Source organism: Sprattus sprattus (genome assembly GCF_963457725.1).
Source record: "Sprattus sprattus genome assembly, chromosome: 3".
Lineage (NCBI taxonomy): Eukaryota > Metazoa > Chordata > Actinopteri > Clupeiformes > Clupeidae > Sprattus > Sprattus sprattus.
Genome location: NC_137922.1, coordinates 50,751,996 through 50,768,185, shown reverse-complemented (window position 1 = coordinate 50,768,185; position 16,190 = coordinate 50,751,996). Strand labels below are relative to the sequence as shown.

General features: G+C 43.6%; 1 protein-coding gene across 7 annotated transcripts in view; it reads left to right on the top strand.

The window, feature by feature from the left end:
- Positions 1-1,587: 1,587 nt before the first annotated feature.
- The window catches only part of col18a1b (collagen type XVIII alpha 1 chain b), a 38,790-nt gene continuing 24,187 nt past the window's right edge, over positions 1,588-16,190 (top strand). For 2 of the 7 annotated variants that reach the window (XM_080835094.1, XM_080835093.1), the window contains exon 1: positions 1,588-1,797. In XM_080835094.1, coding sequence (XP_080691220.1) covers positions 1,716-1,797 — 82 coding nt within the window. In that variant the 5' untranslated portion in view covers positions 1,588-1,715. Of the gene's footprint in view, positions 1,798-12,060; positions 13,075-16,190 lie in introns of those variants that run through there. The other 5 variants (XM_080835092.1, XM_080835091.1, XM_080835090.1 and 2 more) reach the window with 3 other exon arrangements.

Here is a 16,190-nt window from a genome sequence, read left to right as displayed (position 1 = left end):
AAAACAGTGTCTTCTATTTGTTACTGTATAGAAACAGGGTTCATGAGTGTAGGATTCATGGATAAGTACTTTTTACCATATCCAGCTTCATAACTCTTTATCAGCTTCATAACGTTTCACACAGGACAGTTGTTTCTCAGAACCCTGAAGGTACCATCATAGAATGCTGATTACGTTTTAAAGTAACATATACTATAACTGTTGTTTAACAGAAAACAGTCACAGCTTAACCTCTCAACAGAGTTTAAGAATAACTCCAAAACTTTGGCTGGAGAAACCTCTCCACTGTCAAACAATATTAATACAGAGTTATTCAGAGCTGGCCTGCCCTTGTCATGAACTTAACGTACCACCTCTGCTCAGGCAGATGTGCAGGCATCTGGGACTGTGAGTGGAGAGCTAAAATCTGTCCCAAATTAAGCAAGGTCTGCCTCCCCCTATAGCCACATGACTGAAGAGCGTGGTGTGATTGTTTTGAAAAGTAAGACAGCGGCAGCAAGTGATAACAGGACTGCAGAGAAAACTGTCATGGGAGAAATTACAGCTGACTGCCTTTAAATGATGCTCTTGAGGAATTTTCTATGTAGTTGTGGGGCGGCTTACATGAACTTGGACTTTCATTGACAAAACACGGACTTTGATCTAAGGGTTTCTATGATCAAACAATTAATATGCAGTGTTTCATAAAATGTGCAAATTTCATACGATTTCAACTTTGATGGAAGATATTTTTAGTACCTTTGTGGATCTTGAGCAAGGGCTTTAATCAAACTATTACAGTACCATCTGCTGCAAAGGCAGGTGGCTCATCTGGACACAAGTGTCCTCTGCTGGTGACTACCTTTTATTACAGTGTTAGACATGACTCAAAGATGGGTCAAGCCAAAACTCTCCAGTAGGTGTACAAACAAAAAGGTCTACAAAGGTTTGTTGGGTGAGAATAAATGTGAAGACAAATTGTGATCATAGCTTTGTCCTTAAGAACAGGGTTTAGGCATCGTAGACTATGTCTAGCCCAAAGCCTATGTCACATTTTTGTAAAGTCTCATATATTTAGCAAATATGGTTCAGATATTCAACACTAATGACTGTGCTAATATCTGTGTTCGTGGCTGTGTTAGTGGCTCCACTCAAACCTCAGAACCTTTAAACCTGACAGTAGTGGTTGTTTTAGACTTTAACGTATACTTTGCATTCCGGGTATAACGTGTAGAGATGGCACCAGCCTGAATTCTTCAGGAATGCAGTTGCTTCTTCAACGCAGTGCCCTGCGAAATATTTCTATAACTTCAGTCTGTTATGTTGACAGGTGTTCTTTTCTCTAAACATCGGTTAAAAAAATATGTTATCATAAATAAATGGTTTTCTACGGTAAAAGTCTTCAAATGACATGTCAAACAATCTAACAAATTGTTGGACTATAGCTATCTTGACTGGCGTCAATCTCGCACTGATAGCCTCTAGGACCCTGGGGATTACCCTTGGATTCCTCTGGCACGCTGCCATCGTTCCATCTCCTTGGGGAGGCTCGTGAGATACAGCGCCTCTCCAGCCCAATATCCGCTGGGGCATCTCCATCAGATGGAAACCTCATCTTTAGCTACCAGACAAGAAGAGGTGGGAGAGCAACAGGAAAATGCACAGACAAGTTTGAATTTAAAACTAACTCCAGTTTGACTTTATTATTTTAGCTGCAAAATATCGTAAAAGGAGACATGCTGCACCTACTTAGATTTGTGTTGAAGTTATCGGTTTGCCTGGTCCTCAGTGAGTCGACGTCACGCGCGCAGGTGGCAGGTAAGGAACTTTGACTAATGAACTACACCTTGAGCACACTAGCTTAGCATGTCATGTTAATATGAAGCATAACTATCTCAACTAAATGCAGCTGAGTAAACAAAACAGAGGTTCAGTATAGGCTGTTCTGTTTACTTGACTGTATGACAAGGTTTTAATTTTATATTATATGTCTTTTAAAAGTAGTGTATGAAAGGGATAAAACAATAGCTGAGAGACTAGCAACAACCTGACTGCAGTCTGGTTACCTTGAATGACTCACCACTCCCTGGACAATGAACTCAGTTTGTCCTTTTGAGTGGGAAAGAACAAAACTCTCCAGCCATATCCAGTTTGCTGCCACTACATAAAATCAGTTGTAAACTGTGAAATATATTAATAGATTATAGTTTACATTAAATTATGGCACAACTTGAATTTTATTAGCCAAATAACAGTTTACCAGCATGTTGCAGTTATTTATCTGCTCTGTGGTTTATCTGAAGAACACCGAAAGGTATAGAGGCAGCGATCACCACAGATAACATTTCTACTTGTCAGGGGCAGTGAAGCCTCAACGGTGATGCCTTTGGGCCTCTTATTACGGCTCATCTCATCTTTGAGGGAGTTTGACTGGAAAAGGCATTTTGCAAATTACTAGTAGCCTATGCAGACCTAACTGTAGGTGCTGGTGCAAAAGTGTAAAAGTGGATATAGATTACAAATGGTCCTGTAGAGGAGAATTAGTTTGCACTGGAATGTTGCTTTGTGTTATAACATTGTTGTATGCCTCTCGCTGCAGCGCGCGTGTGTGTGTGTGTGTGTGTGTGTGTGTGTGTGTGTGTGTGTGTGTGTGCCTGTCTGTCCAAGTTTGTGCATCTGCTGATGTGTGTGTGGTGTGCATCTGCAGTTGTCTCTCTGTGTGTGTGTTTGTGTGTGTGTGTGTGTGTGTGTGTGTGTGTGTGTGTGTGTGTGTGTGTGTGTGTGTGTGTGTGTGTGTGTGTGTGTGTATGTTTGCATCTACAGATGTTTGTGTGTCTGTGTGTGTCTTGGCAAGCATATGTGCATGTACATAAAAAATAAATCCAGATGACTTCACCACTGCTGTTGGTTCCCAAACATGCCTTTCCCACTGTGCTAGACTACCGTGAGGAAAACAGGCCGCCCTGCTTGCCCCGCTCACAGTTCCATGCCAGCCTGGCTTTTCCGCTCTTTATTTGCACAGCTCTGATCTAAACGGCCACATTGTCTCCTGGTCCTGCAGAAACCCAGAGTAATCACTGTCTGCTTGTCTGGAGCTTCTGACAGTAATTGTTTGGGATGGTGATTGCAGTCTGACCTGATTAAGAGTTGCCACCCTCATTGGAGAAAAGAGGTAAACGAGGAACTTCTTGTTCCAGACATCCAGATTGTCATCCATTTGTTTGCTAAATTTGGGTCTTATTAAAAGTCTCTTCGGTAACTATGTGGAAGCATTGGTAGTTTTAATATTTGATAAAGTTAGTTGTAAAGAGGTACTTAGTTGCATACCCAAAAAAGTTCATACATGTCCTGAGAAGAACAATACAGATCAGTCATTATCAATGATGTCAATGATGTCAAACTTCATTACTGTGTTGTATGTGTTGAGTCATGAGTTAGTTCCATCTATGGAGTCCACTGAGGGTGGAAACTTGCCTTGAGGTTGAGTGCGCAGACAATATAATGAACAGCATCCAAACAGAGGTATTATTAAATGAAAGCTGTGGAAGTAACCCCTGCTTTCATTTCATAATCTAAGCTCATCTGGACCATTTCCCCCATCCAAACACAGCTGTTGTGGAGACCTGTGACAACATGCCATCTTCTCTCCCACACCTATTACTCCTTATGCAAGCTATTCAATTAATTTCTCTTCGTCTGTGTTGTATTATTAACACGGTTCTCTCATATCCTGTGATAGTGTGTATAGTGTGTAGTGTTATAAGTAACAGTAAACAGTAAACAAAGCAGTATATAATGGAGTATGTACATATACTCAACCTATATGTAAAGATGTCAGTGTGTTGTGTGCAACATTTAAGGCCAATGTATTGGATTGCAATGTGTTGCCTCTCCTATCATGGGTTTGAGTGGGTTAAGTAGTGTGTGGTGCCACAGAAGCAGGCTGGATGTTTCTGTCCTCTGGAGCCCAGGCTGCTCCATTGTGCAATGCCAACAGGAGGCAGCTGCCGGTTGTGCCCACTGTGGTTGGCAGCACCTGTCTCCAGTCATCTTCATGACTTAAATAAGGCCTTCGCACACATTTAAGAGTATTTTTTGTGGAAGTGGGCACTGACCTGCTGAGGGGTAATGGCATAACAGTTGCATGGTACCAAAACCAGAAATCCTTTAATGACACGCAGGAATTAGAATCGAGATATTGTGAAGACATTTTATTTTAAAACAATATTGCGTTATCAGTGTTCCTGAATCACCGCATACCATATATTTTTACTTTCCCTGAATAAACAGAAAAATAGGCAGACATGAAAAAATTGCTCCGAAGTCACATACAGAGAAATGTAACTCCTGTTTTAATGGAACCACAGACATTTAAGGAGAACAATGAGAAAGTCCCCAATATGGGTTACATCACCAACGCACTGAGTGTTCCCTCTTGACAAAAGAAGAGGGAAAAAACCTGGCAATTCCCATCAGGATTTTACTGTTTGGACGCTCTCATGGAAGATACAATCTTCTGTTTCCCGCGAGGTCGGTGTCTGGCCACCTCATGCCAGGCGTGAATGGCCAGAGGAGCACTGAAGGAAATCGGCAATTAATTTCCCCTCAGTCAGACCAGAGCAGACTCGTATGGCCTGGAGCCACTCACTGCACACCACCCCAGACCAGAGAGAGGGAGTGGGCAGTAGGAGTGGGGCCAATTGTGTTTTCTGAAAAGGCTGGGAAATATTTTTACAGGGTCAATTATGTGCTTGAGGAATTGCGCAAACAAAGAGAGTCGACAGAGCAAGTGCACTTTAGGAAGATGTGTGCTATTGTGATTGATTGTTCTCACTCTTCCCTGCGTCATGTCTCAGTTTTGGTTTTGGACTAATTGAAATAGAAAATAAAAAACAATGGCTTCACAAACCGTTTATACCTTGAGCCCCCCAAAATACAGAGAAAGAGATGGAGAGAGAGAGAAAGAGGAGCCAATGATTACAATGGCTATGTTTTCTGTTCCTACTATGTTTCCAGTCTGTTCATTTGTTTGACATGATTTCTCATCATCTCTAATGAATAAGCAAAGTTTCGTTTTTCAGTGAGAACTCTGGAATCTGATGTGTGCCTTGGATCTAAACGCATTCTTTTTTGGCCCTCGTTGGAATCCTACGCAGACATATTCTAGAACTCTTTATCAGATTCAATCCCGTAGTTCCAAGTATTCATGGGATTATTTGGAGTTCTAAATGAGACATTCATCCTAGACTACATCAGTTAAAGGACTGTGCTATCTGTTATCTGAAGAGTGCTCCAGTGTAGGCCAGATGTTGAAGAGAGCTCTGAAAGCATACTCTCATCATTGTATACTGAGTTTATTTTATGAGTTTAACGGTCCATAGCTTGGAAATGCTACTTGATAGTCATTTGGCAGAGAATCTTTTCCAGATATTTTACAGCTGTCTCACTCAGTGCCTCTCAATGCAGCCACTGTGCTGTTATCTATAGCAACAAATGGCTGATTGTGCATATGTATGGTGTGTGTGTGTGTATGTGTATGTGAGTGTGTGCATGCGCCATTATGTCTTGCTCTTTTTTTTATGATGAATGCAGTATTGTAGATTGAGTGAGCTAATCTGCCAAGGAACCCACTCATAAATACCGCAGCAACTGCTCCTGTGGAAAATCGTCAAAATATCGCCCATGGTGGTTAAATGACTATTTGAGAGACCCAGCATTGGATTCTGTTAAATAAAATGTATGTTGATGTTGTCTCCGTATAGACTTTAGACTCAAATATATCTGTTGATATCCCTCTGCTAATAGTGAAAAAATAACGGACTAAGTGACTAATGCATCACAGATAGCCAACAGTTAGTCACAAAAGACCGACTGATAACCGTATTTTTACTGGCCAAACGGTGTGCTGAGGTTTTCTATTGAAAACTCATATTTTTTTTTATAGGATTTTTTTTCTTTAGAACCGGGAAGTGTTTAAACGCTAACATTAAAAATGCAAACTTCTGGTTGACTTTCACACTCTATACTGTATATAGCTTCACTTTTTGGGGACAACATGCTGTCCACCTCTATAAACATACAGACAGTGATTGATTCAAAGCAAGAGCGCAAGCTAGAACACATTTTCCCAAGGGGGGTAGAGAATGAGAGGACAATCTGGTATCTTCAAGCTCAATTAGTCGGTAGTAGAACTGTTGTATAAAAGCAATAAAACACTTGCTCATGAGGTTGGTAAAGGGAATTTGCACAGATGTGATTCAACCGTAGTAGGTAATCACTGCTGTGGGGATATCCTTTACCAATCCCACTTTCACATCCTCACTGTTCCAAGAGAATGATTTTGAACCAAAACAATATATAGTTCACTTATATATAAGTACCTTAAACAAAGAGTTTCAGAAATGGTCCCACAATATTGTTAAATTAAGGCTATCTAGCCTATACATATGTTTATTTAACATCATCATTAACATAGATGTCTTACAGATACGAAGAGAGAGCTCAGATTTAGTGAGAGAGTTCAGACCTTCAACCGCTGTATACAGAGACCACTCCTCTGTAAATATTTAGCTAATGGTATGGCTGGGTTAAATGTTTAGCTTAACGTAAGGCTTGGAATCAACAAGTGGTAAGGATGATACTTGTGCAGATCCTGTACTGGGCAACAGCACTTAACACTCTCCACGGTCTGTAGCACAGTGATGGCGTCAGAACTTGTTAAACTGTAACTGGGTTGTAATGGATGTAGCCTAGTAACTTTGTTTAACATTTCAAACCAGTATTTTAGCAAAAGAATCATTCTCAAAAAGATAAAGGTTCACTGTGACCTGTTCCTGTTGTTCCAACCCATTAAGCCTATTTAAGGTCTTTGTTGTATTACATCATTACAGTTTTTAACAGCTGCTTACACATTTACTGACTCTGGTCTCATTGTTGCACAACTCTACCCTACCCACATTACACAAACATGCACACGAGTGTGATAAATCTAAAACCCTCCTGTTTTTGACAGGCTTTGCAGTTACAGTGGTACAGTGCACTTACTAGAGAAATCTGACAAAACAAAACACATAATTACAGTACTTTCTTACATTTTTACTTTTGTTTTCCCAGTAGACTATACAAAATTCAAAATAGTATGTTAAAAAACCCAGCCTCCTATTTGGGTCTTGTCAAAGCAACTCATCAACATCACAACCAATGTCCTTCTTTAGAACTGATATATGCCTTGCATTTTGAAGGGTAGTGCTTTAAGTGCTTTAAGTATTCAATTTCAGTTTGTTGTGTCTATGTTTTTGCGAAAGTGTTGAAAGGCTGAGAATAAGCTTATAGTTTTGCAGATTTGGTGTGGGGTTTTTCTTATTGAGTGACGGGATCAGAAATTGTGTGACAAGATACAATTTTGTTGGTGTGCAGTTTGAAAAAAAAACTGTAACAGTGACCCTTAGAAAAACTTAATTTTGAAAACTACCATTGAAATTTCCCCCAGTGTCCCAAAATGTTACCTCAAAATCAACTGTAGTACTCCTTGAGTAGGAAGACAGTTATGACTTTATCAATGGCATGATGTATGGGTATGTCGATAATACAACTTAAGAAACAATCAGAAGTAGATTTATCAAATTGAACAACTCCAAAAATGGAGAGAACAGACCAGTTATTATCTGTTCAGACAGCAGATGGCGCTGGTTTATTTTAGAAAGTAACTTCACTTTCCATGAACACATCCATGCTCCCATTCTGGAGTTACCCACAGAGTCTGTGGGTGTATCAGTTAACCAAAATGCAATTTTTACAAGACAAGCAATGCAGAATTCTCTGTCAGCACACAATCCAATTGACTGTGCTTTGTAGCACACAATTCACTCAGCTGTGCTTTGCTTTGGCCCATAACACAAAATTGAATTCAAAGCAATTGCTCTTATAGCCAATGCTTCACATCTTTCTGTCAAGAGTTGGTATCTGTTGATATTTTTACTGGATTTATTTCAGCAGTTCTAGTGGGCAGCTGCTTGGATGGCACTCAGGCCCCCGATAAATCTCTTCCCACCTTAACTAATCTTCTGGCAGAAGTTACCCTACAAAGCCCTCCCACTGTGGGGGAGTTCAAGTGCCTGAAAACTGATATATTAAGGGGTTGTGCACAGAAAATGGCTTCCCTCATTTTGGCAAAAATGTACTGCTTCTCACTGCTTGAAAAAAATGTACTGCTTCTCACCATCTAAGAACAAAGAAACCAGATTGTTGAATATAAACTGTTGCATCAATTTCTATTTAATTCAATTGTATTTATTTATATAGTACCAATAACAGTTGAGATTTTTCTCAAGACGCTTTACAGAGCCCAAAGCCTGTAGTCATGCAGTGAGCAGACAGAGGGATGGTATGAGATTGTGGAGAGTGGATGTGTCCTCGAGGGCACACACAGTTTAACAGATTGGCACTCATTATTAGCCTCAGATCTTGTGTTGCCTGCATGAGTCAGACCACCTGTTTGAAACAAAAAACCACACACAAACACCACACACAAAGACGGGGTCAGTGGGGAATTGTGCTTTTACTGGGAAACACACACGCATACACGCACATGCACTCATACACGCATACACGCACACGCACACACACACACACACACACACACAAACACACACACACACACACACACACACACACACACACACACACAAACACACACACACACTGAGAAAACACTTTCCTGAGATAAACACTTTAACAAATACACATATGAACTCACTCGCACGCACATAGTCACACACTAACGGAAGATAAGTAGAGACACATCAGAAGGGGGGTGGGGAGGGGGGTTTCATCCTTCGTTTCCCCCTTCCAATCATTTTCCCTGTGGCACAACACATTTTATACCACTCATCGCCATTGTGAGGCACAGGAAAGCTGGGGGAAACAGCACACACTCACACAGTCCACAGGAAGAGATATCCCTCCTTTCTCGCTTCTTACTCATCTCATAGGCAATGTTGGCCTTTTGTTTTAGCCTGTGAGGTCAGCCCATGGACCTGGTCACCCTATAAAAAAGGTTTGGAAAGACAAAAAACAAGTGGCAAAAAAAGCAATGCAAGTACATAAAGTAAGGGATAACGTATAGTCCGCCAGAAGTGTGGCGCAGAAATGTTACTTTGACACAAGTGCAGCCTTTGTGTCAAAGGCTGCACTTGTTAGAAGGCTGGAAGACTTCTGTAGGGTGGGCACACACCAGCACACAATGTAACGAGAGGAAATAGGAGATTAGTAGGAAATGCTTCCTTCTTCCTCAGGACACATGGTCGGTCATGGAAAAAGAAAACTATGTTTAAAAGTAGAAAGGCAAACATTGTGTTTCCTGAAAAACATGTTTATAATAACATTGAAAAAGATAGGGCCTGGAAAATATCTTTATTGATTGACATTTTGCTAAACCCAAGGCTTCATCATGGTTAGAAAAATCAAACATGCTTGAACTAATTCAGAATGCTGTTTAAATGTGTTTCCATGTATAGTGGAGGAAGAGTCATGTTACATAATGTTATCAGTGATCACTGACAGTGATCATGTTTATATTGCCCTGGGGAATTTCACGAGATGCCAAGAAAAGTCAATGAATCATTTCTTGTCATTTACAAGTGCTGGGCAGGATATCCTGTCCAGCTTGTAGCCCCCCGCTATTCATTAAACCAGCACTACATCCCTGCTGAACATTGTACAGCGTGTCTCTCCACTGAGTGAGCTAGCGCTGTGTGGATAGGGTCCCTAGTGGCGTGTCTTGTGGTTTAGTGATGTGTGTGTTTGTGGTGAAGGCACACGTGTGCGGGTTACCAGCGTGCTGTCCTGTTTCACACATGTTTGCATGCCTGTGGCTTGTTTTATAACCAGCGTGAGCAGAGGTCAGTGACCCCTGCTCGCTTGACAAACACACAGAGACACATTAAACCTATTTCTTCACTTCCTCCATCTCCATTCTCCAACGCTGTGTTAGCATGCCCTAGAGTTGGCCCAGTGCTGATGAACCTGCTTGGTGAGAGAGATAGTGTGTGTGTGTGTGTGTGTGTGTGTGTGTGTGTGTGTGTGTGTGTGTGTGTGTGTGTGTGTGTGTGTGTGTGTGTGTGTGTGTGTGTGTGTTTGTGCTTGCGAAAGAGAGAGGAAGATGGAGAGTGCTCATCTTCATATACATGTTCATAAATGCATCTCTCTCTCTCTCTCTCTGTATATCTGTGTATATGCATGCACTGTGTGTGTGTATGGATGTGTGTGAATATATGTCTGTATAATTGTGTGTGTGTGTGTGTGTGTGTGCGTGGTGTGTGTGTTTGTGTGTGTTTGTGTGTGTGTATGGATGTGTGTGAATACATGTCTATGTGTGCGTGTGTGTGTGTGTGAAAGACAGATGAAAGACAGGAGATAAGAGGCTAGATAAGAAGAGAGTGAAAGTAGAGAGGCTAATTGTGTGACAGCTAAGCTGACCTCCACTAGAGACTTGTGGGAAGTCTTGGGGTGAACAGCTGGATGGGGGAGTTTTTGTGGGGGGGGGGGGGGGGGGGGGGGGCAGCTGGGGGAGGGAGAATTTTGGCGGGGGGCTGGTTGTGCTAGAAGTGAACATGTGGGCATCATGGACTTTAGTGTGTGGGAACTCAACTCTGGCTAATTAGTCCGCTCATCTCTGATGATGTCATCCATCTCCTTGGAGACGTGGAGGGAAACATCGGCCAAATCAGACACGGTCTCAGCTGTTCCCCCTCTTCTAGACCCCTGATAGCGCACAGTCCCGCATGAATAGATGCATTGTGGAGAAGAAGAAGAACATCTCTCTGGTAAAGGATGCTGACTGTTTAGGTCCGCACATAATCTTGTAAGCGCCAGCTATGTTATCAGGGTGGACTCTCTCTGGATTTGCACTGAAATTTCCTGTTTTGGTTTCGCTAACCAACATCAGAGGTGTCAAGTGCACATGGCAACAGTAGAAAGTGATCCTTACTCTGTTTAACACATTCTAATAATCATTGAATTTTGAGTCATTGAATTTTCTGGTTAATCGTTGATTTAATTTAAGAAATACATAGCCATTATAAACTTATGTTTAATAATTTCACAAGGCGTGTAAAGACCAAACACATTCAATAGAGTCATGGACCTGTGGTGCTGGGGTCAGCTGTAGGAGGATTCCACTAATCATTCTGCCACCTCCACAAAAGGGGGGGATGCAGGGTCAGGACCTTCGGAGGGAACTTTCCACATTAATCTAAATTCTTCACACACACGGACTGGGCGTGCAAGAGACTATGCATCCATTCAGACTCATACAGCAAGTTCTGGTCCACTCTTCCTGCCCTTGAACTTAAAGTTCTTTAACTTAAAGCCAACTTCAATTTACAAGCAACCCAGGACAACTATACCAACCCAACTTTTTTTTTTTGATCAATTTTTTATTGACACCATTTATGCAGTCAAGACATTCATGCAGTTACAACATGCAAGACAAAAGTATATCAGAACATTATTTCCATTTATCATCTGGTGTACATACCAACCCAACTTGAAGGATGTGAACCCCATGTTTGAATTTGAACTTCTGATTTACCGTATTGAATGTGTGAGAATGTATGAACCTTCACATGTAGTAATTTAGTAGTTTATCTAGCAAAAGTAGCCCCGCTTCTTTAGGGTCTGTGCTTGTAGGCACATGTTTACAGAAGAAACAATAAAAGAAGACACTGTGGCATGGAAAAGGGGTGCCTGCATAGCTGATCCTGTTCCTGTGTTGCTGTGGCACACATAGTTGTGCACAGTAGGCTATGAGTCTACTGGGAGGGGTACATGTATCATTCTCTCAGGCCAAGGAGGGGCTCTGAGAGTAGAGAGGACATTGACCAATAAGGAGCAATCTTTTTCTCTATGTTTCTCTTTCTCTCCTCCCTTTCTCTCGTTTCTCATCTGTCTTCTCTCTTTCTCTCCCACTTTTTTCACCTCCTCTTTTTTCCCTCCCCCTTTCTCCCTCTCTCCCCATGTGTCTCTCTCTCCCTCGTTTCCGACCTCTCTCTGTTTCTCTCCTCCCTCACTGAGTCTGTGTAAGGACTGCACAGGGAGTGCTGGACTGCGAGGCATCTGGACTGTGCCAGTGTGCGTGCACTAGTAGTCCAGAGAGCCTCCACAGTGGTAGCTGCTGCTGGTGCTGCTTCATGAAACTCTGTTAGACTTGACCCCGCACAATGGCAGACACTCGTCTCTGGCTGTGCCTCTGCCTGATGCTGGCTTTCCACACGGGCCTACTGCATGCCTGGTGGTGGAACGCAGCAACGACGCCGTCTCCGGTCAACAACCCGGGGACAGCAACAGGAACGGAGAAGAAGGAGGAGAAGATCACAGACGTGGGCTCAGAGATCCTGGACGTGGCCAGCGGAATCAAGCAGATCATGCAGACGTGGGATCAGGACCCAAGAGCTGGCGGAGCAGGGAGGACAGGGGAGCAATCGACGGGTAATGACAGGTTACGAGTGGAGCAGCTGGTGTTTGGTTCTGAGGCAGGTCATGGAGGGTCCTCTGGGGGAGAGAAAGGGTATGATGGTCCCTTGGTTACTGCTAGGGCTTTGGCAGATTCAGGTTCAGGGTCTACTAACCCAACAGGTGTAGGTAACCACAGGCGGCTGCGTGACACCACCATGCCGGCCCGGATGAGCGCTGGTGACATGTCTCCCGTCTGTCTCCCGCGCGGCTCTGATTGGGGCTTCTGCTCGTCTGGCGGCAGGGCGTCTAGCACCTTCACCGTGCCCAACTTCCTGAACCACACCAGCGCGGAGGAGGTGGGGGCCACACTGGCCGACTGGGCGGGGCTCCTGAGCTCACGGTGCCACCGGGATGTGGAGAGGTTTTTCTGCCTCCTCCTGGCACCGGCTTGTCCTTGGTCAGGTGCTCTTCCGTCTCCGTCACCCCCTCCTCTTCTGCCCTGTCGCAGCCTGTGCGCGATCCTGACGGATGCGTGCTGGGGGGCTCTGGGCGGGCGAGAGCTGCCCGTCACATGCGACTCTTTACCGGAGGGTTTGCCCGATCAGGACCCTTGCCAGCCTGTGTCCAGTTGTAGATGTGCAGGTAACACAGCTGGTTAAAATGCATCACCCAGCAAGGCCCGGAGGGAGAGAGTGGGGAGATGCATTTTGAACCAGAACGTCTGTGGTTGTCAGTTTCTGTTGTGCGCGTGTGTATGTGTGTGTTACCATTACTGGCATTCGCTTTGTTGACTGTGGTTAGCATGTGAGCTGTCTTTTGGCTCTACCACAGAGCTTTGAGAAGGTTCGTCATCATCATTGCATGCTTGTGAAGGTTTGATGGCTGGTTGGCTTGCTGCTTGGCAAAGGTGGTTCCTTGCATGCACTAAACAGAGACAGGCAGCCTAAGCTGCATACATGCATTATACAGCACGGAAATAAATGGAGCTGTATTATGCCTGTTGCATGCATGGCAGTATCTTATGCATGATATGGCACTGGTGCACACCTTCTCCTCTTGCATCTCTCTTCTGACAGAAGATCAGTTTTAGACAGGATTTATTTTTTCTGTGGGATTTAAACCCTTAATTCAACATGGCAAAAGGCATATTTTTCAAACAGAAAACAGACAGAGCATTGCCTTTTAATACCTTAACGTTGTGTTGTGTAAACAACAATTTCACATTGAGTATGGATTGCCCACCAGACTCCTGTCATGGTGTGAATGAAGTAAAACCATTTATTTGGAGAAGATTCATGTCGGAAACGAAAAGATGAACCGGTGGAAATTAGATTAGCCATAACAAGTAGGAAACCAGACCCATTGTCTACAATGTGAATGAGAGAGAGAGAGAGAGCAATCAGAGTGAAAGCATCTGGAAAACTGTGGAGGTTTGCGTGTATTCTAGGCATGAGTTCAGTGACAAGGCTAAACTTCTGTGCATGTAGGTCTGCTTTACCTGCTGCTGATATGAGACCTTAGGGGATGAACTTCCTGAACGGAACATGGTCTGATTCAAAGACTATAGAGAACTGTACATTGCATGGTTTTAAAGTGCCTCTTGGCACTGTTACTCAAAATGAGGACTGTATGGTCAATGAGTAACTTAGCTCTGCACAGAGGTGGTTAGTTCTGTTCGGTAGGGGTGTATTGGTAAGACAGTGATTCTTGAGTTTCAGGAGGCTTGGCTTCATATGAGCATGTCTTTCCCTGGTGGTGTTCTACAGGGATCTGACCATCATAATGACCTTTGTGTGTGTGTCGTTACGAAGTGCCTTGGAAAAACCTTAAACCACATGTTTGTCTGTGATTTATAAAGTCACATTCTTGCCAAAAGAGGTCACGGCCCACTGAAGGGAATATTACAAAATATTTCAGTCTGGTCACTGCCCCCCCTCACTCACACACACACACACACACACACACTCACAAACACAAACACACACACATTCACATGCAAACACACACACACACACACACATATGTTAAACAAGAAATACAGTGTTAGACATGAAGCTCTTTGACCACACCTTTTGTTTCTGGGTCTCTGTCATTCTATCAGGCAAACTGAGGGATTCTTCACTTCCATCCAGAACAGTGTGTTCCAAAGCTGCATTACATGCTGATTTGGGCTGAACTGATCTTGAATGAAAGGTTAGCCTAGCCATCACAATGATCCATTTCGTGACAGTCCTTCAGAAAATGGGTAGCCTTCGCTTTTTTATCACATATAGCAGCTTGGGATAGAGTTGTCTACCACCCTGTGTAGAACTGCATAAGATAGTGATATGCATTATCAGAATATTGTTAGCAACAGTGTGCTTGTAAATAATAGTCAGACCTAATGGTGGCTAATATTGTGTTCAGCAGCATTTCTGCTTGTGCTAAGCTCATATGCTTGCTTCTGCAGTTGCTTTGCAGGACTAATGTAGCTGTGTGTTATGTAATTCTTATGTAAGCTCTGACATCCAACACTGGCTGTCCTGGGGGAGTGGCTCACACGTTTACTTGCTCATTTAAAACTTGAGCGATTCATCTCTGCTCTTGTTCATATCTGCCACTGATAGATTATGGACTGGTCTTGGATGCTTCCCAGTTGCTATCCCCAGCCTTCGCCTTCTCCTCCTCTTCCTCCTCCTCCTCATGCCTTCCTGCTTAGACTCTCACAGCCAGGCCCCTGCCCTGCCTGCATTCTGCACTGTGCAAACCACACTCCTTTAGCAGTCAGCTTGGGCGGCGGAATTATGAGAAGGAAGGATGCGTGCTGCAAATCAATTTAACCCCTCATCTCATCGCAAGGCACCGCAGTATCAGGCTATCCGGCGTCCATCCATCTTGTGTGTCTTGTTTGTGGGAATCTGTCTTTGCTTATCCCTTTTGTCTGTAAGTGTGTTAGGGCTGTGTATGTGTGTGTGTGTATGTGTAACACTTGTGTGTATGAGTGTGTGCATTCGCGTGTGGGATGTCCGCAGAGCAAAGACTATGGTGATTGTCTGCTCTGATCTGGCAGAAAAGGCCAGAGGGGGTTTTGCGAGTGTGTGTGTGTGTGTGAGAGTGTGTGGTGAGAAGGGGCTTGGTGGCATGCCTGGTACAACAAGGGGGCCCTGTGAGCATCCCCAGACGAGGGGGCACACAGGGACCTCAGGAGGCGCCCCACTCTACACGGCCATGACTGTAACGGATAGAGGGGATTTTCTTTTTTCCGTTGTCTCTCTCTTTCACGCAAGCAGCAATTTCACAATTGGGGACGTTCAGATCAAGAGAGAATGACAGAGAGGCTTTGTGTGGGAACACTGCTGGTGTCAGTCGAGTGAGAGAGAGAGAGAGAGGGTGTGTGTATGCGTGTGTGTGTGTGTGTGCGTGTGTGTGTGTGTGTGTGTGTGTGTGTGTGTGTGTGTGTGTGTGTGTGTGTGTGTGTGTGTGTGTGTGAGAGAGACAGAGAGAGAGGGATTATAGGATCCACTCTGATTAAGTCACCGGGAATGCCTGGAAAGATCTCTCTCATGGTGGGTGGTTCTGCTGTCACTTGTGTGTGAACTACCAAACAGTGGAACAACACTCTAAGAAAAGGCTATGAGTCTTTCAGCAGCAACTCTCCCATCTCCACTGGTTGTAGTGCATTAGTACACTCACATTTCACATCGCTTAGTATACTTCAATTTCCAGTGGGTTCCACTTCTGGCCAGAAATTGCTGCAAGAAAACAAATCTGCCAAGGAA